The sequence below is a fragment of the Aythya marila genome (genome assembly GCF_965140915.1).
Source record: "Aythya marila genome assembly, chromosome: 3".
NCBI classification, from domain to species: Eukaryota; Metazoa; Chordata; class Aves; order Anseriformes; family Anatidae; genus Aythya; species Aythya marila.
In genome coordinates, this window is record NC_139044.1 from 84,055,078 (window position 1) to 84,077,410 (window position 22,333).

At 43.0% G+C, this 22,333-nt stretch overlaps 1 protein-coding gene across 2 annotated transcripts; it reads right to left on the reverse strand.

Moving 5' to 3' along the window:
• Positions 1-494: 494 nt before the first annotated feature.
• On the reverse strand, positions 495-20,608 carry IL20RA (interleukin 20 receptor subunit alpha). 2 transcript variants are annotated; one of them, XM_082755966.1, is made up of 7 exons: positions 20,367-20,608; positions 7,648-7,777; positions 6,082-6,260; positions 5,234-5,409; positions 3,876-4,020; positions 3,236-3,375; positions 495-1,773 (listed from the first exon to the last, which is right to left on the reverse strand). In XM_082755966.1, the coding sequence occupies exons 1-7, from the start codon at positions 20,470-20,472 to the stop codon at positions 829-831; spliced, it is 1,821 nt and encodes a 606-aa protein (XP_082612092.1). In that variant the 5' UTR covers positions 20,473-20,608; the 3' UTR covers positions 495-828. The 2 variants fall into 2 exon arrangements, with proteins under 2 accessions (XP_082612092.1, XP_082612093.1); XM_082755967.1 differs by lacking the exon at positions 20,367-20,608 and adding an exon at positions 16,837-16,901.
• Between the last annotated feature and the right edge of the window lie 1,725 nt (positions 20,609-22,333).

A 22,333-nucleotide genomic window follows, 5' to 3' on the forward strand; every position in this document is an offset into this window, starting at 1 on the left:
TCATGCTAACCTGCCATTAAAGTCATTACAGAGGAACAGACACTTGCAGGACATGAAGTCATTTCACTGTGAAACAGCTGCTCTACTGCTGGTGGCTGAGGCTGAGCGAGACACAGTCCATCCACTAAGAGTAGAGGTGTATCAGTAAATCCCTCTGTGCCAACTTTTTCCCTGGTTTAAAATATGACTAGTCTCTCTTCTTCCCTACGTTTGTTGAACTGGTAGGTATACCTGTTAAAAGAAATTTTGCTGGATGTGTATTTGTGTAGCAGTATGGAAGGGACCATGCACCTCAGAGAAGTTTGTCATGAAAAACAAATTAGAACCTCTTCATTAAATAGAATATTCATAAAACAAAACAAAACATATACTGGAATGCCCTTTTCTTCCACAGAAGTCAGCTCCAACCATTAAAAGTAGTAGGAGTGAGACCTAGAAAAAAATGTGTCAAGATACACGAAATAACCCGACAAAATGTCATATTGCTGCTTTTTATTGCTAAAAATAACTGCTTTCAAACTAAAATAGTTTGAAACTACAGAACTACAATGTGAAAATTCTAACAGCCCACTCTCTGTAAAAAGATAATTCTTTGAAAAAATACAATAATCTCATAACCATTGTATTTTACCTGAGAGGTCTATGATGAGAGTTGAAATTGTTTACATTGGGTCTGGAAATTGTTATAAATATCATGAATAATTTGGTCAACCGTGACAGTTCTGAAAACTTCAATACATTATGCTGTGTTTGCACCACTGAGTCCATCATTCTCTTTGGCAAAGTAAAGAGTACTTTGCATTTTATAGTATTTTAGAAAATTACTGTTCAGTCCTCCATTTCTACATGCAGCCCCCATAGTTCCTTGAATTGCAGGAGATACATTTCTTGATCCTCTGATGGTTCTTCAGACAACTGTTTCTCATACAGTCTGGACAAAATTCCCTCTTTGTCAGGATCATTACACTTAACCAGTCCTTCACACACCTGATTTTCAACACTGGACAAAGTAGGAATATAGAGTCTTCCAGTATGAGGATCCCAATCCACTAATATGGTCTGTTCACTCTCTTTCTCTGTGAGGCTCTGTGCTATTTTTTCCAGCTGAGGATAGGATGTCTGCCCAGATTTTCCAGTATCCAAGTCCACCAAATTGATATGGGTCTTACCTGGAATTTCATCCACTGCATCAACCCTCTTCAGTTTAGGTTCCTCTAATTCCTGTCCCAAACAAGGGTCTGTTGACCTCACGTCTAGTTGGGGGCAATATGCCTGTCCTGTTTTGATGTTAACCAAGTCCCCCAGAGCAATTTGTGGCTCACTGAGAAGCCCTCTTAAGGCAGAAGTCTTCTCTTTCAAAACAAGTTCTTCCAGTTCCTGACCAGAACTGAAGTCTTCAACCCTTACATCAAGTTCATACTCTACAGTCCTTGCATTTTTCTGGCTCAGAGTATTCTTTGTTCCAGGCTGGCCATAAAATGGCCAGTTCCCAGTTTTGTCCCTCTCTGCTAAAATATCTTCTTCTTGTAAAATCTCTTCATGAGAAATATCAAGCAAGTATTTTGTTTCCAGCACTTCTTTTGGAGGAGGCAAATCCTTCCTTTCAGTGCCATTGTAAACAGTGTAATAACGGGGACTTTTCCTTTCTGATATCTCAGCATTGGGTTCCTGAGATGGCTTGTACTCATCCACATTAACACTGATAAGGTTGACCACTATCTTTTCACATGGTATGAAAACCTTTTCCTTGCATTTATCAGTGTAGTGCCATACCTGGAAAGGAAAAAAAATATTTTGGTTTAAGTGTAATAAAAATACCACCTTGCTTCTTCTTCTACTATAATATATTTTTAAAAGAAATGGCTGTATTAGACTTTATTAGAGTGAGTAATGCAATGTAGGGAAGAACGAAGTTCATCATGTATGCCTCCCAGAGTGTTAATACACCTCACTTTTTTTTTATTCCACCAGAAGTAAAAATGTATGATGAGCAGCTCTAATTTCCCTTTTCTCATCTTCTCCTTGTCAAAATAACGGTTAGAACAATTCTGTCAAATTCTGCTTCTGTTCCCACCAGTACAAACTCAAGTGACTTTGGAGGGAACATCGGAGTTGGCCATGGGTCACAGACTACAGAAATCTATTCCACCCTTTTTAACCAGTGAAGAGGAAGTGCAGTGAAAACCACATCCCACAAGCGTAGTCAGCTACCGTGTTAAGGTATAACTTACAGAGAATTAAATAATATCAGGTTTCCTTTCAGAGAAGGAAAATAGAGTAACGTTGAAGTGCAGTGTATGGAGCCTGCATTGTGCATTGTCATAAGCTGGACTTGTGACTGCAATAAATCGTCTAGATAAACAAATAAACAATCTTTCTGAAATGAGTAATACTTGTAGCTGAAAAGAAGTACTGCAGGAGCAGTCACTAAGAGAAAATTCAATATAAAAACAACCAGAAGCTGCATTTCAGGGTTTTCAAACTTGAATGGAAGACTAAGGCCACTAATGTATGTAGTAAGAAGTCTGACAACTCCCCAGGTCAGAAGTGCTGGACTAAAACCAAACTGCTTATTCCACCTCTCCTTGACCACAAGGGATGGCCAGGTGGAACAGTCTGTAGGTTGGGAAAAGCAGAGACCATCGCTAAAATAGCTGATCTATATTCATCTGTTACCTCAACGTGAACTGAATTCAGAGGTACAGAAATAAAATTGAAGCTTTCAAGGTGGACATAAAAAAGTTCATTGGACATTAAAAGAACAACAACCCTTTCCTGAAGCATCCAGTCCCTCTGTGAGCACTTCTCCTACCACCTCTGCACTAGATTTCTTCAGAAAGATCAGCATGTTGAAACCACCTCCCTTATAGCTCCCATCCCACCATGTCATGCAGACCGGATTAGCATCGGTGTTCATTCATTGCTGTAACTGCATGCTTGTGCTTGAGCAACTTGTTTAGAGATAGCTGTGAGAAAGCTCTGCTCATGGGATGCAAACGTAGTATTTTGTAGGCATAATGTGTTACTTCCAAAAATTATCGAACTTTGCAGAATGGCTGCTAACTGGTGTTATTTCTGTGTTTTTATAGCATTTAGTAAAACTCTCATGTGATGTTCTTTCTTGATCTGAGCGGCAACCAGAGCTTTTTGTATGTGGATAGCCATGGCTTCCCCTTGGAAAATGCATTTCTCTTGCCAAATTTGGCAACATCCTCCGGCAACAAAGAATACTTACCAGGTTTGTTGGATGTTTCTGTTTGCTGACATGAATATACCTGTGCACACAATAGCATGTCATTGAAATAAGAAGGACAGCTAGCATGACAGGCAGAAGATATCCAAATATGACTGTTATAATCTCATCTGCTGTTTTATCTGTTAACAAAACAAACATTTTTATTGCACGGAGTAACTTTTTAACGTATTCAACTAGAAGTATAAACATTTTCCATATTGCTTTTTGGATATGGGATGTAAATGTTTTAAAGCAGGAATTTGCAGGAAATTACCTTTTTAAATTTTTATCTAAATTATAAATTAAATTCTAAAATGAAGTAATAATCCCCCCTAGTTCTCCTGTTGCTAACTTCTGCCCCCTCAGACCATCCCAGCTATTTCGTTCTCAAACCTCATTCAAGGAGAAAAATGATCTCCATTCACTAAGAATCAAAGAATGCAAATCCTGTCTTGTCTTTCAGTCAGTAGGTCCCAACTTTGTTTTAAAGTCAAAATTGTTTTCATCAGTGTAGAAGAGGGTGCAAAGAGGCAGAAACAGTACTAACTTTTCACTCTGAGAATAAATACATCAAAATTTACAGACTCTACCACTATGATTTTTTCTAACTTAATGTTGCAATTTGACAGCTTGCACATACCTTTCAAAGTAGCAATGCAATATTCTTTGGAAAACCCACTGTGTAAAAGTGGCGTGGTGACATGTATCTGTGCACTGACACAGTAAGCTGTTCCAGGCTCTAACCAGGGCACAACCAAGGTGTTGTTGCTGATGGAGAAGAACCACTAGAAGATATTAAAAAATAAAATAAAATAAAATATTTTCCCCTTTAACTCTTCACTTACAGAAAGGTAACGATTTTATATACTGTAAAGTAAAATAATTGCGCTATGTCAAGAACCTTTATTAAAAAAAATAATAAGAAGAAATTTCTATACACCTCTAATTGCTAATCTTAGCATTTTAATATACCATTTAACAGAGAGGAACCTTTATGGTGTAAATATCCTGTCTAGAAACTCAGAGATTTGCCAGATAGAGATTGTGCCTGGAGGACAGGAACACAAATAATGAATATTTTTGTAAGTAATCACTGAGCGCTTCCTCATCTACTGTGTTTATGCTAGAAACCACTCCCTGATACGGAATGTAAATCTGGAGATAAAGAAGAATTCAGACTTTCAAATGTGGTGGCAAAGGGTGAGCTTTGTCTTGATGCCTGGTGAGTACTTTCACTAGACCGCCTGGCTGGGGAGCAGCTCTGCTGAAGGGGGCTGGCACAGGCAGCGAGCTGAACACGAGCCAGCAATGTGCCCTTGCAGCAAAGGAGGTGAACAGCATCCTAGGCAGTGCCAACAGGAGAGGATCCAGTAGGTGAAGGGGTGGGGGAAGGACCTCCTCCACTCAGTACTCATCAGACCACCCCTAGAGCAGTGTCCAGTTTTGGCTCCCCCTATACAGAAAAATGGACAAACTGGAGTGGGTTTAGTGGAGGGCCACTGAGACGGTTAAGGCTGGAGAACATGCCCTGCAAGGAGAGCTGAGGGACTGGAGCTTCACCACCTGGTGAAGAGAGAGCTTCAGGGGGACCATGATGACCCACAGAGATTATCAGGACAAAGCCAGGCTCATCACTGTGCTGAATGGTGGGAAGATGAGAGACAAGGGACATAAGCAGAAAAAAAGAGGTTCAGGCTGGGTAAAAAGGAAAACTTGTCCTCCAAGAGGACGGCTGAGCAGTGGAACAAGTTATGCTGTCTCCATCTTTGGAGATTTTCACTATGCAGCTGGACAAAGCTCATGTGTGAGCTTATAGCTGATCCTGCTTTGAGCAAAAGTTTGGACTAGAGACCTCCTTGAGCTTCCTTCCCACCTGAATGATACTACAATTACTATAATGCTGTGAGTCCTACTTCAATTCTTGCTGTTAAAGAACATTTCAGTAAGTACAGTGCACAGATTGAATAGGTGGAGCTCCCCAGCCTTCTCAACGCTTACCCGTTTCTTTGTTTTTTTGTTGAGGACAGACACATTGTATTGCAGGCCAGGATACACTTGAAGCAGAGAGACTGATTCTCCATCAGGACTTCTCTTCCACTTCTCGGGAGCAGTCAGAATGATTGAAATAGATTTCTCAGTGGATGATAAATTTACCATGGGTGGATCAATCTTAGCTGGACAAATAAACATTTAGATGAAATAGTTACATGCAGCAGAGGAATTGACCATGTAGTTTCTTAAAGTGATGATAATAATTTCTTGTAATATTCTGGGGAGTCTAGGTAGAACTTTGAACAATCCATTTATATTGGTAGAAAATTACTTTCCAGATAATGAAGAGAAGCTTCACAGAAGGAAGCTGAACACTGACTTGGAATTTTGCCTAGGAATTCCTGTGACTTTGCAGAATATATAACCTTGAAACTCAATTTGCTAAAACAGGCTAAATTACCAACATGTTGTCAGATTATCTGGCATAGATAAGAGAGATGGTGCTTTAGAGTATGATTACTGCTTGGTTTAATAGGGCCTTTTGAAAATCAGAGTTCTTTATATAGTGGATGTGCCACAGCTTTTGTTTTCCTTGAGTAAAGCTTTACCATTGCATAAAAGAGTATTCAGCGTATATAAGGCGCTTCTAAGTACACAGGTTTAACATACATATATCCAAATTCCAATACAATTATTTCAATTACTGCTGCCAGCAGCATAAATCTCAAACAGCAGCAAAAAAATCTAACCTTACATTAAAATTAAAATACCACATGCTATGAGGCACATGCACTCTGAACACAGAGTACTAATCAAGGCCATGAACACCTGGATTTGTGATTAACTTTCCTTACTGTCTGTAAGAGGGTTGAATCGTGCCGTCTCCATCCAGTCAGAGCACATCCCATTCAGGAAGGCTTTAACACTCGCGTAGTATTGCTCTTCATAGTCAGCAGTCTCATTGGAGAGGTCACACCACGTTCTGTTGATATTCCTGCATTCGGGCTTCCTAATCCATTTGCCAACGCCATATCTATATTGAAAGAGAAAGAGAAAGGAGCTATGCAAAAGCTATTGCCATATTAGTCACCCAATAATGTAACACAGAAATGGATCATCCAGATGATAGAAGAGTTTGCCTGTTTTGCAGAAATGTGCAACTTCAGGGAGCTCCCAACTTCAGCTGAGATAAAACACAAGACTTCCATAAGTTGTTAATGAAATATAAATCAGAGTAGGCCCTACCCAAAAGAGGCAATAGGTAACTGAGATGTTATTGGTACTAATTTAAGTCCAGATTTGCTTGCAACCATCTCTCAACCTCTGTCTCCACAGCTTTAATTTAAACACAGGAGAACCCAGCCAGGATGACTGTATAAAGACAAGAGTTCTGCCAGAATGGCTCTTCCTAGTGTGTGAAGACAGGTGCTCAGGGTATCCCAGATGAGTGGACAGGAGACAAACCTCTTCTTTCCTACTGAGGGGGACTATGTCTCTCCTCTGTTAGCACGAGATCTGGGCAAAAGAGGTTGTGGTCTCTGACTGCAGGAGGAACTTCTTGCTTTGTTTAAGTAACCAATACAAGTTACAGGAAACTTCTGGAGATCTACATTTCTTTTGGTGTCATGAAAGAACTACTAGACCAAGGGAAGGTTATATAGCAGAGGATAAGCCTGGGAGCATTACATCGCCCATGACAGCAGTGCTACACCTATTTATAAGCTAAACTTCCAGTACTGTCCTCAAAATGACCTAGTGTTCTCTTGATGGGAGTGAAGGAAATGGATTCTGGTCTTCACTCAAATTCCTTGATATCCTACAAAGGGGTGAGGCTTGATTCTGATCACGTTACTTGGTTTCCTACAATACTTGATAACTTCAGTGGTTGGACTCCTAAACTGGAGAGGTATGTGACATCAAAAGAATCCTGTTGGTTATGAGTTTGTTAGAAAAGACCAATGAAACACTGGCTGCTCAAAATATTATATTAAATACCATATCCCCAGATCCATTCAGATGTGTACAGAAGGCCACTGTGATGTCAATCCACAGCACAGTCTCAAGAATCACAGAATCACAAAGTGGTTCAGGCTGGAAGGGACCTTAAAGCCCACCCAGTTCCAACCCCCCTGCCATGGGCAGGGACGCCTCCCACCAGACCAGGTTGCCCAAAGCCCCATCCAGCCTGGCCTTGAACACCTCCAGGGATGGGGCATCCACAGCTTCTCTTATATATATATTTAAACTGGATCTGAAGAAAGCATTACCACAAGTAAAAGTTAAAAACTATATTGTTTAAATCAAAGCCATATTTTAGTTCTCTCTTGTTTTTAGCAGCCCTAGCTCACACACACACATATATATATTTAATTTAAAATGCTTTAAAAAAAGGCAGTGAAGGATGAAATAAGCCAACTTACACTGAGTATTTCACCTTGTAGAGTACTCCTTCTCCTGTACCTTCTGGTGCTGACCAGTGAAGGACATTCTTCATGTTTATAGATTCAAAATGGACATTCCTGGGGTTGGGCAAAGAACAATACAACTCTCCTGAGAAAGAAAACAAGAAAGGAACAACATACACTAAGCATCTGCAAGTACATATGCTTCCAAGTTAACCAAACAGATACTTATTTTTAAGTAAGCCATAAAATGCTATATATTGCCTTTATTCTCCATAAAGTCAAAAACTGAGCACCTGTTGGTATGTCACTCATCTAAATTACCATTCTTTGCACCAGCTTTTGAAATAAATAAGCAACACAAGCAAGTCCAGGGGCTCCTAAGAACCCATTTTCCTCTGTTCCTAATACACACTTTTAAAATCATAAATTTAATGGAGATGCTCACATTGCTAAACTGCTGGCAAAACAGTGACCTTGGGCCCAGGAGCAGAATCCCAAGCTGCAAGCTGCGAGCCCCAGCACCTCCCCAGCACCTCCCAGCAGCCCTGAGATGAGCCCTGGGGCTGGAGGTGCTGGGAAGGTGCTTCTTACAAGTGGCCACGAGAGCATAATGGAGAAGAGAAAAAGTGAATCTGTGGTCTTTCAGGACTTTTCAGAACCCTTTTCCTCCCGCGATGCAATTCTAGTTCTTAAGATAATAAAACATGACAAAGAAAGGAGGAAATACAGCATATTAACATGAACAGCGGGAACCTATCTGAATGAATAGTCCTTGACCTTTGTTGCTTCCTTAAGCAGACCTTAATTTTTTTTAAGTATATTTCACTATTAATGTGTTTGTCCTCCTGTATGAATTGTGTACAACATACTAAATGTAACACATAGTTGCTTTTTTAAGTAAAATCACCATTATTTTCCTGAATACCTGTCTGACTTCTAGCTGTCTTTGAAGCAAACAGTAAAAGCTTTTATCTTCAATACATTTATTAAAAAAATCTCCTTGTTATTTTGTAGGGGCCAATTATTTTAAACAGTCATGGTGCAAACTATGGGTTTTCCAAGCCTCTACTTGTATATTAACGTTCAAAACAAATGCCAGTATATGCTTAAATAGAAATATATGCTCTCTTTTATCCCCAGCACTTAGCTAGGTGACATTCAAATTTCTATTTTTATTTTTTGGAGAACAAGTCTTGTCAGGTACAGTCCTCAAGGCAAGCGTACAGTATGCAGGAAGTCCCCTTTCCTTGAACACTCAGACACAGAAATGCCACTTAACAGTAATCTAGCAGGGGCTCAAATTACAGGCTTGGTTACAATGAAATCCCAAAGTTTGAGGATGCCAAGGGTAAGAAAGAAGCAGAGAGAGACTGACAGGAATACTTCTGCATCTGCTTTACTCTCACATTTGCTTCCAAGTGGGAGATAAAGAACCTGGGAAATAAAAAGTTTTACTTTCCACCAATATAAATGTCCTCTATGTGCCTCCTGCTTAGGTGAAACTAATCCAAATGGAAACATGAAGCTGCCCAAGAGAGCTACGAAAGCATCCAGAAGTTGGCAACATTTGTTCAGAGAAACAGAGAAGAACTTAAAACATTGATGTGCAAGCTACTAACCAAAGCCAGCAATGTATGGACTGTGAGAAATCACTGAGGTATCAATTTTCATTATTTGCACCACATCCCTGCACTAAAGTGTATGAGAGTGCAGGGAAGCCATCAATTGCATAATCAGCAACCACGAACAAGAGAGAAAAAAAATCAGAAGTCAAACAGTCCTGCCCAAGCCCTGAAGAAGGCAATCAGGGAATCTGTCCAGAGAGGGCAGGAGGAACTGAGAAACAAATGAACTTTCTGTTGCAATTCCCAAAAAGAAGGAAATACACCACAGATTTTTTCTTAGGTTGTGGGAAATCAAAGCCATAAAAGGTTTCTCATTAAAAAAGAAAAAGAGGAAAAATAAATAAATAAATAAATAAATGAGAAAGTTAAGAAAAAGATAGAGAACAAAGTACTTAGTGAAAGGTCTGACCACTCCTGCTACTTTAATCTGTTACACTAAAATATTTTTGAACTAGTAACACGTAAAGGTGTTTTTTAATTGACTTTTTTTTTTTTAATTTCCCTCCGCCCAGTGTGGTTTCTGATGTGGTAAATGAAGTTTCAAAACAGAAACACTGACTGTAGTGCATGAGCCAATCTCAGACAACAGAACCCACAGGCTGTATCTTTACAAGATCTAAAGCATTACAACATTGCAAGCATGCTCCGATTTGCCCCGAGTTCAGTGTGATCTGGAAGGCAGAGGGACTGGGACCGTTAACTTTCCATCAGCTGCAAAAGCAGAGATTTGCTTTCTATTTCTGGTCTTTTCCTTTCCTCAATTCTGCATCTGTAAAACATGAATAAAACTGCCACACTCTACAATTTCTACGAGAAGAGTGAAGAATAAACTCCTTCATGTCTCCTTGATGCACAATACTATCTGGAGAAACGTGAAAAATAGAACGTAGATATAGCTAGTGCGTCCTGAGGTTATCAGTTAGTAAAGAATGCAAGTATGTGTATCGGCTGCTTATTTTGGTATCTTGTCTTTAAATGCAATATAACTAATCATATTCCAATTTTCTTTCCATTAACTACGATTAATGGCGTGGATGTCACATGGAGTATTTTCCGTCTACACCGGCCTACATGAGAGCAGAAATCAGTCATGCAATTCACTTTGGTAGGTTTAGTGTGTCTCATAGATAGTCTGTACTGGTTGTCATCACTTTCCAGTATAATGAAGTAATTTCCTTTATTTATTTCATGTGTGTAAAAAAACCCAGAGCCATTATTACTCTCTTTGGAAATGCTGTAAATCAAACCTTGAGTAATATTGTTCTTTATGTCTTCATGACTGCACACCTGGACTGGAAAGACAGTAATAAAATAGGCTTGTAAACTTCACCACCACAATGAAGAGCCAAGTCCTGATCTTAGAGTAAGCTATTGCGAGACTCTTCAAAATAGATGTGACTTAGCCTGAAAACACCTTCACATGTGAGCAAAAAAATCCACTGACGTCAGTGAGGTTATTCACATGAGTAAAAGTCTTGATGGCAGGTGCCTCATCTCTTTGTAAAAGCGCCTCTGTTGGGTTGAAAAATGTGGTCAGTTTTAATCACACAGAGTACTCAGTCAGCCGCCTCACTCAAGTTGGTACTGTTCAAACCTTGGGGCTGGCTATTGCCACATCGATCTATCTATACACATATGCATATACGTGCACACACACCTATGCAAGTATATTGCATGTGTATGTGCATTATTACTACTGTCTGCTCAGTGCACCTGCTTTTTATCTGCTAGGAGGCAGGGCTGCCTAATTCGGTGATAAATGGCTGTGTTTAATGTCAATGTTGCAGGACAAATACAGCTGCAACTACCCGAGCTCTCTCGCTGTAAACACATTTGTTAACTCGTCTCTTGAATTAGACAACCCAGCAGCTGCAAAGCATAAAAATATATAAATTAAAAAAAAAAGAAAAAAGATTATTTTCTGTACACTAGCTGAAGTTATGGGGTGGGGAGAAGACAGATACCCACTGAAAGCTGAGGTGTAGCCACCGAAATTTGTCCTGTGTAAGTACCAGTGTTGACTGTGCTGCTCTCCAGCCAAGAGAGCAATACAATATTACAACATGCAATACCTATTGTATTTCACTCTCTCATGGCTACAAGGATTGCCGTCCCACCAAATTTTATAGCAAAATAAAATATCATAGGAAGTCACAGAGTTTCTCTAGACAACTGTAAGATGTAGGACGTAATTTATGACAGTGAATGATGTGGAAAGCATTAGGGCAGAAAGGAAAGTCTTACTTCAACACAGCTTTTCCTAATAGCTACAGCAGTCAAAACTGAGGACTCCTCCCTTACCAATTACTTCTGTTTAAATGAGGAACTCCTTTTTTGACAATGACAGAAAAGACTTTGGCTTCAATTGCTATAGTATTTTCTTATGCGAAAGTGTTCCTGGTGAGCACCCTTAAAGGAAGCAGCTCCTTTGCGCCAGGAGCTGAATTTAGGGGCAACACAGCAGGCACTCTGCTCCTCACAATTTGCAGCTGGGAGTGAACTTTTGAAAATGCCAAGCCCCACAGCCACCTCTTTCCACCTTTTTCCTCTACAGAACCACCAGTGAAACATGAAGCAACTTCGGAGCAATTTAGCACACCAGTGATTCACTTCTATGTTGTGACCAACTGCCCTGTTCAGCTTTGGACAACTTCCACCAAATTCGTGTGAAATCTTGCTTGTTCCTTCTGTGCTGCTGCTCTTTGTTTCTTATGAATTCTTAACTCCCTTTGCTTCCTCCGGATCATCTGCTTAAATGATGATGTTTACAATGAAAAATATTCCCTCAAACACATGCATAAGGATATCATAAAAATAGTCATACTCAATCAGAACAAATGTCCGTTTAGCATAACATTTAGTAGCATTTCCTAGCAGAGGGTTGGGATTGTCTTTTCTGGTACATCTACAGTCTAAAGCAAGCTGGCACTGGCCATGCAGGAATGCAAGGGAGTGCATGAATGGTAAACAGGGGAACTGAGCCAAAACTGGAGATCAGAAGTTACAGAGAGGAAGGGAAACCCCACTAAGCCAGGAATACACGTTAGCAAATGTCATTACCTGGTATTAGTCATCTTTGTAACAATTTAAGCAAATGAGTTAACATTTTTTTTTTTTTAATGAATTGAGCTTGAAAGTTTTCCTCTGTGCTGATTCTTCTGCACTCCTCTGTGGAATTCAACGGACTGTTTAGTGAGGAGGAACAGGAGGAGAAAGACGGGCAGGCAGAAGTCATGGCAGCTTCCCTGCCTTTCCTCCCAGCTGGAGCTCTAGGACCACCCTGCACAAAGTCAGGCTAGTGAAACCCTTTTACTTCAGCAGTGCTGGTGGGAATGGGGGGAGGAGCACGGAGGTGATTTCCTGTTGTAGTCAGAACAACGCTCAAGAGGTAACCACAAAGCAAACTCTTGCCCTCCCAGAATAGGAGCCAGTCACTCCCATTACAGCCTCTTCATAGGGGACATGGTGGAAAGGGGAGAGCGTGATGGGGACAGAAATAGGGTCATGAGACTAAATGAAAATGAGGTGGTGGAGGAGGCAGGAAAGCAGAAGTCATGAGAAAAGACATGGGAAAACAAGAGTGACAAGGCTTGGACACGTGGGGTTTGTTTTTGAAGAAAACAGGCAGGCTGCCATTGGAAACAGGTGAACCTGGGGAGGCCATTTGGGGAGGGCTGTGGCAGCTGACACCTATTCCTTTCTGCTAACTTGTATGACAGAAATTAAATAAACTGAATTTTCTTCCCACTGCTTTGAAGGTTTGCAAGCACAAGAGTAGAGCTTGTACAACCTAACCATGCCGTACTGCAAAAACACGCTCTTGATCCACTCTGATAGGAGAAAATGCTTGTGGGTATGTTTCCTACTAATTTTAAGAGATCAACATTGGCCTGAAACAACTTGAGGAAAAATCAGGGTGGGCTCATCTAAAATCACTCTCAAGTTGGTCAAGATTCGTAGAGTCACCATCCATCAGAGGTGTGGTTTTTTTTCTTAATTAAAAAAAAAAAAAAGAAAAAGAAAAATATTTGAGTAATATTTTGTTAGTTAGCAATGCAAAAGCTTTTTTTTTTTTTTTTTTTAATTTTTTTTCCAAAAAGTAATAAATTCATTTTAAAAGCCTGTTGTTGATTAAATTGACTACAACTCAGTAGCCAAGAATATGAGTGCTTAATTAGAATATTTCTGATATTTTTTTTTTTTTTTTTTTTTTAATGCTCTGGGGTTAAGTAAACTTTCTTTTTGAAAAGAAATATTTTAAAAATGATGCTGTGTGAGAGTTATCAGGTGAATTCTGACACAGCATGTTGTGGACCAATCCTAATACATAACCTATCTATTTTTTACATAAACCCAGCAAAAGTTGTTTTTAACTTCATCACTTAGTGCTGGCTAATATCTATGAGGTAATGACAGTTCAATTAGTACTGATAACATTTTATTTATTGCCTAAAGGGTGTTGCTCCTCGCTCTCTGACCTACTAACAGCTTGTCTAGACAAGGGATTTTGTTTTTCTTGGAAACTGAATTAGTTTAATAAGTGAAATGCCGTCTTCTGAATCCACATTTTCCCTTGGGCAAGAGACAAAGTGTGGTGTCAGTGGAAGAGCCTTCCCTTCCGAGGGAAGGCCAGACCTACAAGATGCATATGGAGCACCTTCTTCTGCATCAGAGGTCTGAAGGCTAGGGCTAGCACACCTTGCAAGCTTGCAGTGCCTCATCTTTCACAGGGGAGGTCCTATGACCACCCGGGGCAGAGAGGTAACCAGCGACCTGTTCCCAATCCCCAGCCACTGCTCACAAATGGCAAGAGGATATTTCAAGAGGGAGCAATGCAGGAGGAGGGGGATGCTCAGTGCCTCGCAGAGGTGGCAGCCCTGTAGTTGGGGGCACAGCATGGTGCTGGGTGCCTGTGGAGGAGTCCCACAGCTGCGTGGGCATCTCCCTCTGCTGCCCAGGGTGGTGCGTCACGCCAAGCTCTGCCAAACCACAGACCTGCAGGCCGCGGGATGCCTCCTCCGCTCACCCTTGGGAAATCTGGCTGGGATGAAGGCAGCCCCTGCCCCACCAGCTCCATTTCCAGCCTGGGAGGACAGGGAATGCTGGAAAGTCCCCTCTGAAAAGCCTCGTCTGGAAGCTCTGATCTTGATCTTCTGCATGGTACCAGGGCTTGGCCAGGAATACCCCAGCGGGCATGAGGCGGCCTGCCGAGGATCTCTGCTACTCCATGTACTCAACAGCATTATTTTTCCCTTCTGGTGCCCCACATTCATGCTTCTTTCACAGATAATCTGGGACATGAAGTGCCTTTGGGAAGCAGCTGCCTGTAGAGAGCTCACGAGAAACGAAGGTTTCCTGGAGCACCCACCCATTTCTGTTAATCTCCCCAGAGGTATGGTCTGCTGTGTTTTGAGGCACCGTATGACTGTATGTTCAGATTGCTCCCACAGAAAGTTCAGATGTGAACAAGTAACAGATATAGTATTATTTTTAGTATCTTTCCTGGACATAACAAGTGTTTTTTTGTTAAAACCGCCAGTCATGATTTTTAGACTCATTTACCCCGCCTGTAGGTTTGAAGTGATTTTGCTGTACAGAGGAAGTCATTCAGCGTAATCACCTACCTCCTGTATAAGGTACAAAAGACTGCCTCAAAAATGCTAGTAAAGGTGGCGTTTTCTTCCTGAAGTTCACCAAAACAGTATACGCATTTTGATGCGCACAGCAGAAGCCTGACTGTGGACTATGCCGATGGAGAAGGCAGCCCAGTCATGTTGGGACTGCTACGGCTTGATGTACATTTGGGGAGTTGTGAAGCTCCACGTCTGTCTGTCTGTCTGTCTGGTACCTTCTGATAAAGTGAAAAAACTCTGTCAGCAATTACACGTGTCTCAACCTTCTCCAAGCAGTTTTTAGTGTTTCTGAGCCACATCCTGTACATTACTATTTCGACTACAGTACGCCCTAAAGCAGGTATACTGACGTACTTTCAGAATAGACAAGGAGAGCCAAGAGCAGTTGTGTACAAACCACACACAATAATAAATATTAGCCTCATTGCTCCCTCCAGCCTTTAAGAAACTACCATGAAATAAATTAACCCCTTTCACCTCAAAGCTGTAATACCAACCTGGGTGTGCTTATGTGTATAGAGTGTGACTGCGCTCAAATACATAAATCTTCATAACCTGTTTTCCCCTCCTAAAGCAACATTCTTCTCATAATATTTTTTGGATTCATTTCTGTTCCCATCACAGAAAAGGGAGTGGAAAATGGGAGGCTGAAAAGCAGCTAAGCTGTCAGGTGAGTTTTAACTGAAGGTGCTGGGGAATAAAGTGGGAAAGAAGGGACTACAGCCTTTCTCGTGACCCTTCATTCACCTTAGAATACTTCAGGTAGCCAGGCAGACAGGAAAAGAATATATAAATACATTCCTCTTCAGTCACCTATTTTCAATGAGAAGGAGGCATAGTTTATTTAATCTCTTCATATGTAAACCATCCCGTACCTCCAGTCCTACATCTCACTGTCACTTCTTTCTGCCTTATCTAGTTTTATTGTACTTTTTTTTTTTTTTTTGAGGTAATAAAAACAGCAGTAGATAGAAACTCCGTAAGTTACTAATACAGAAAGTGTAAAGCAGAAACAGATCTGTACATCATTTAAACTTGGCTTTCTAATAAAACTTCATTTTTATCTACTGATATCTACTGATGACTTCCAAAATTCAGGCTTTTACAAACCTCAGCTTCTTAAAAGAAGCTCTTGTTTGGGTTGTAAAGGATGATTATTCTCCCTCCTAGCTATTAATCATACAGTTGTAATCAACACCAATTCTTTGAGAGAAATCAATCCGTAGAAGTGTACAAGCCACAACTATAAAAACAAACATAAACTGAACCACACGTACATAGATGACTTGAGTAATACTAACCACTTGCTTGTCTTGGAATTAAAAATATAAAAGCCACTGGAGAATAACAGTGAAAGAAGGGTAAGGTTACCAGCTGGAGTAGCGAATCTGAACATTAGCACTGGGAACCTCAAAACATATGTAAGTTTTGGACTTCAATCCCAATTTCCCAACAGTGTTTGAAGTTTCTCTACAGAATGAATTAGCTACTCTTGCTGTTTCCGTTCCTGATTAAAATGTAATGAGAATTTGTCTAGTTGTGGAAATTGTAAGCCAAGCCAACAAGCAGGGCATGGATCACAGCATTATCTGACATGAGACAGTAAATTAGAGATGAGACAATAAGGATGAGTCTTTTGATTGTATGAACATAACACTCCTTCATATACTGTAGTTCACCTCACACCAATATCCCTTTTTATTTCTACATTACATTTGTTCTTCTCTCCTTCACACTGCAGAGAGCCAGAAAATACCACACAGAACAAAAAAACTAGCTCAGCCCTCCCATGTACTTCCAATACAGAGGCTTCGCAGCACACAGACATCACAGAGTATACCCACGGTGCAATTAGCCTATTTACAGCATGCACGCTACTTGCCTCATATATGAAATGATCTATCTGACACTTCAGTGTGCTATTTAATACCTCAGCTAATACTTACTGTTTGTGTCTGCGTAACAGATCAGCCTCTTCTCAGATCCAAAACATACCTCGAATCACCTTGTGTCAATACCTAAGCATCTCAGCACCGGTGAACTTTGAGCTAAGCATTTCATTTCTGCCCTTCAAAATCACAGTCTGGTGCACACCTTCTCAACAACTTACAGGGGATAGGTGAGGAGGAAAAGGAGTGGATTATTAGCACTGGAACATTGCCTGCCCTCTGGATGGCTTTAACGTGGCAAAATATAACCTCTGGACATAAACATGATCCCTGATCTCAAGCTCAATGGTTTAACTGCAAGGCCTATACTGTGATCCCATCCTTTTTTTCTGTATTTTCCAGAATAATTCCTTGATAAAAATGGGATGTTTTGTATGTTTCAGTGCTCTAGTAACTGTGAAAGAAAACATACTGAAATCTGCTTAAAGGGAGGTCTGAAGCTGCTTCTTAAAATATAGATGTATTTATTAGTAAAAATATAATAAAGAGAGACAAGTAAATTAAATCAGGTATGTCAGTGCAGACCAACCAATTCATGCAACTATTAGAAAGCATTAAAATGAGGAAGCTTTCAAGGTCCTATCATAAGAAAAGTAATTTGTATAGCCATGTACCAACTCAAGTGGTATTTACAGCTGTTGTCTACATTAGTGAACAATGCAAGCCAATATGAGCAGATCTCTTACATGAAAAAGTCAACACTGAAAAAAAATCTTGTCTACACTGTACACATTCTATTTTTTTTTTTTTTTCTAATATTGGACTAGCTCTACTTGTTTTAGATGCACTCAAGGAGAACACCTTCCAGGTCAGCTTCATCCAGAAGACATCCAATACCAAGACTGCTTCACGATATGGACATAAGCAAAGTAAGTGCAATCACTGAGCTATTTGCTTCAACATTACATGCCTGATCTGAACAAAAATAGTAAACGTGCCTGAAATATATCAAAACACTTCTATTTTTGCAGTACAGTATTCAGGCTCATTTGCCTTTCCCAGAATCTGTATAATGTAGCATCTGTTACTTGCTTTTTCTCTGAACAGATCTACAAGGTACAGACTGGACTCTTTGAGTTGGAAATGTAACAGCTTCTCTAACTACATAAGAATGTGGTTAGGGAAGCCCCCACTAGGAAGGATTTAAGATGAAGTTTGGTAAATTAAGAGAATAACATTCTATTGCATTCAAAAATTGTGACGCTTCTTCCCTATCCTTGAGCTGCTTACAAAAATCATGAAGCTCTTGTGGTAAGGAAGAACACGCCGCATTTCTAGATACTATGGATTTTCCTTTTTTTTTTTTTTTTTTCATTTGCTTTTCCATTTTGCATTTTCCATCCCTTTTCGTCTGTTCTAGAGTACAGATTTTTAGCAGCAAATGAAACACCAATATATAAAAATCCCACTGATGTGCAGTGACAAGTGAAATTTTTGTCCTGTGCAAAACCAGGTAACACTAAGGCAGCATGTGTTAAGTGGGCACACATCACTGGACAGCAGTACCTTAGCTCTTCATGCTTTCAGGGACCTTTGAAACAGCAAATGTAATCCAGTAAGAGTAGGATTGTACCCACACATACACCACAGGGAAAAGAAAAGCCGTTTTGCCTAGTGTTTTGCCATGATCCGTCTGTAAGTTAATGTTTAAAAGCTGCTGCCACATTATTTGGAGAGGAATTAATTTGGAAACTCCCAATGGACATGCACAGCATGGATGCTGTAAGGTGCAAGAACCCGAGTCTGTGAAGTCCTGCTGTAAAACCGCTCGCCACGGTACTGAGGTGCACTGGTGCCCCTGTGCAATCTGTTCCTATTCTGGCACCGGGTGAAGCCCCCGGGACAGCTGCAGTATTTGCAGGACTGCATCTGCTCACAACTGGCAACCCAGGCTTATTCTGCTGGAAGAAAAAACCCAGAGGACATGGCTCTGCACCTGTAACATCAATTTTGAGGAAGAGCAGGAGGACTGCTATTACAGTTCTGCCCCTCATGTAATGTCTTCTGTTATTAGCACAATACTGACAGGGTGTGTTAAAACAGTTTTTACTTGTTATGCTGAAATAGAAGAGGTGAAAAAGGAGGCTGTAAGCCTTCAGTGAAAGGCAAAACTCTCCTTTCTGTGCTGATATTGCTGACTGTCAATAAAAACGTGTAAGTACGTCTAGCTAAAACTCAGGACCGTGCTGTTTCCCTTCTCCCTTGGAGTGTTAGTGAAAACCAGCTCATCTCCCTTGACATTTTTCTAAACCTTCTCTGGAAGCAGTCTGTGCTAATAAATAAATATATATATTAAAATATAAATAAATGAAAGGGCTACTGAAAGCCAGTTATAGAAATTTTCCAAACCACTTGCACTGGCGATCAGTGGACTTCGATGAAGTGAATGTGATGTGGGCAGCTGCCTGAAAGGGAGCCAGCCCCGTGAAGGGAGAGCTCGGAGTGCCCATCTCTGAAAGCCACTGGTGCATGAGAGAAGAGTTGGTCAAATGAGTTAACTGAAACCATCCTTAAGCAGTGCTACTCGAGGATGAAGTGTGCTCCTTACTACAGTCCAGCTCTTGCTAGGTCTGGAAGTTTTGCTGTGGGCTTTAATGGGAGAAGACCAGTAGGTTTCTCAGAAGCTGTGCTCATCTCTGCTTTATGCTGGAGAGACAGAGCATCTCGTGAGATGATCCCAGTGACAGCTGAGGCCCCACCGAGCTCGTGCCCACCTGGCAGCACCCCCAGCCTGCTCCTGCTGGGCTGTCACCAGGGTCGGGTCTGGCTGTGGCTGGCAGCAGGGAGGCAGAGGCGCTCAGCGCTGGCACAGGCGGGCAGGATCTCTGCCAAAAACTCATCCTGCCTGCTGCTGTAACATCTCCCACCGTGCAGGTAGGGCTCCTGCGGCTGGCGTCTGGCAAGCACAGGGGAAGCTAGGAACACGGGAGGTATTTGGGGAATTACCCTGATGCTCGTAACAAGGAGCAGCCCGAGCGCACGCGCTCAGATTACAACTGAAAGCAAACTGACATTTTAGAAACATAAAGTGCTCTACAGCCCAATTCCCCCGCAACTGCAGAGAAAAGAAGAAGATGAAGCGGCCTCACAGAAGCACCCAGTCCTCTTCTCCCACTGCGAGCCCTGGGGGGCAGGAGCGGGGCCATAAAACCGGCGCAAAGCGCAAAAAGCGGCGAAAGCGCCCAGCTCACCGCGGGACCCCGGCCCGGATCCGTGCCCAGCCGGGGCTGCTGCTGTGCAGGGGGGCACCGGGGAGAGGCTGGGGGCTCGGCACGGCTCGGCACAGCACCGGGATGGGCCAGCTCTCCTGTGTCCGGGGGAAGGAGCCTCCATGCCGTGCTGTGCCGTGCCATGCTATCGCTGTCCCGGGGGAGAACCCGCAGCCCCCATCACACCCCATTTCAACCCATTTTCACCCCATTTCACCCCATTTTCACCCTATTTCACGCCATCCCACACCGTTTTACCCCATCCCCTACCATCCCATCCCATCCCACCCGTCGGGATCGGGCACGGCCGCCACCTACCCGTGTGCGCGGCGGTGCGCGGCGGCAGGAGCAGCAGCAGCAGGAGCAGGAGCAGCAGCAGCAGCAGCAGCCGGGCCGCTCCCCGCCGCCGCCGGCGGGCGCCCATGGGGGTCACATCGCCCGCACCGGGGCGCCCGGCGCCGCCGCTCTGCCGGCGGCCGCAGCAGAGCAGGGGCAGGGGCAGGGGCAGAGCAGGGGCAGGATGAGGGCAGGATCAGGGCAGGGGCAGGGCAGGGGCAGGGGCAGGAGCAGCAGCCGGGCGCCGCCGGGCGGGACGCGGAGGGCAGGGGAGGAGCCGCCGGGCGCGGGGGCGCGCAGCTCCGCGGGGGCGCGGTGCTGTTTGGTGCCATGCTGTGCCCTCCGGGGGGCTGGAGCTGGACACAAACTTCCTTGGGACGCTGAGGGTGCTGCCCGAGGAGGCTGCGGAGTGCCCGTCCCCGGCGGTATTCAGATACACCCCTCCCGGCCCCCTCCACCTGAGCCCGGTGGGGCTGCGGAGGCGCCTTCCCACCTAGAGACCCCGGGGTGCCCCGGCAGCGGGAGGGTGCCCTGGGGCAGCCGGAGGTGCCGTGGCACGGCTCCTTGCCCTGCCCTCAGACAGACCCCTGCCAGCTCCCCACCCGCTGCCCTCCCGTGCTTCTGTCCCCTTCCTGCCCGCCCCCAGCCCTGCTTTGTGGTTTCTCCATCCTTTCATCCCGGCCCTTTCCCCCTCTGGCTTTTCTGCATGCAGGGAAGGTCTGGCAGGCAGCAGGAAGATCTGCAGGACTTGCGAGCAGCCTTGGAGTCAGCTCTTTCGCGGGGCTGTGACTCCCAGATGCTTCATACCCAGCCACCTTGACCAGACGGTCAGTGTGAGTAACACTGGCTACTAAAAACAGGGTCTGTGCCTGGAAATGAATGTCTTGCTTGTTCTTGTGGGAACAGCCTTGCTGTTCGTACAGAGCGGAGAGCCAGGCAGTAATCAGACTCATGAGTTTTGAGCATTTCAGGGCCCCGGTGTGGACAAATGTCCGGGGTGCTGGTGCTGATTCACAGCCAGAGCTGAGAACAGTATGTTTGCTGGGCAGCTGATTTGCAGAAGAAGATCAGAAACTGAGAAGTACATACGGTAAGTATATGGTGTCTGTTACCACAGTGGAGCTCCTGGTGGACCTCTCCCTCCAGTTGCCATTCCCATGAGGTCTGCACTGGTTTCCAGTCCCAATTATCTGTCTCGGTGGTTCCATGTCACCTCCTGGCGACTCCTGTGGGTCTCTCCATCGTGCCATCTGCGTTAGAAACGAGGTGCTCATTGCCCTTGTCCAGGTACAGGGGCCCTCTCTGTGGGTGCGACATAAGAAAAATGAGGTTTCTAACCTCAGTGCTGGTTCCACAGACAAAACACAGACAGTATCTCAAAGTTCAAAACCAAAGTCACAAAGCCAGTGACCCTGCTTGCTCTTGGACTTAAATGCACATATGGTAGTGATAGCAAATTCAGGTACCAAACGGACAATGCCCTGTTGGTGAATTTTGGTCAGGTATTTCAGAGCACAAGATGAAAGCCCACACTGCTTTTTCTAACTGGAAATTTGTCCACATTCCATTGAAATTTCTTGAATTATTACTGATGAAAGTTGTTGGCATTTAAAGCAGAAGTGGGGGGAGGAGGCCTTCTGGTGTTTTTTCCCTTACCCTTGTTCTTGGAAATGTCCCAGCTGACTTGGCTTAAAGCCTGAGGAAGGCTCCAGCCTGGCTTCTAGCCTGGAAACTTTATCACAAGTGGTTAAAGTTTGTCAATATTACAAAGACTGAAACTAGCCCTTCAGTTTCACTGTCTCTTTTTCTATTTTCTTTGCTTGAAGGAAAAAGATGATACGTTTTGTATAACTTTGCTTTCTGGCAGAGTTTGGCTTTGTCTAAAGCAGAGTTTGGCTCTGCTATCACCCGTGGCTGCCTCTGCCACCGACGGCCATGGCTCTTTGCTT

What these genes read in the sequence shown, in the direction of transcription:
- IL20RA (XM_082755966.1), bottom strand. Translation starts at nt 20,472, where the DNA reads ATGGGCGCCCGCCGGCGGCGGCGGGGAGCGGCCCGGCTGCTGCTGCTG. An exon ending in ATTCAACCCTCTTACAGACA is followed by an intron (nt 5,410 to 6,081) that starts GTAAGGAAAGTT and finishes TTATTTGTCCAG; the next exon opens with CTAAGATTGATCCACCCATG. An exon ending in ACAAAAAAACAAAGAAACGG is followed by an intron (nt 4,021 to 5,233) that starts GTAAGCGTTGAG and finishes AATATCTTCTAG; the next exon opens with TGGTTCTTCTCCATCAGCAA.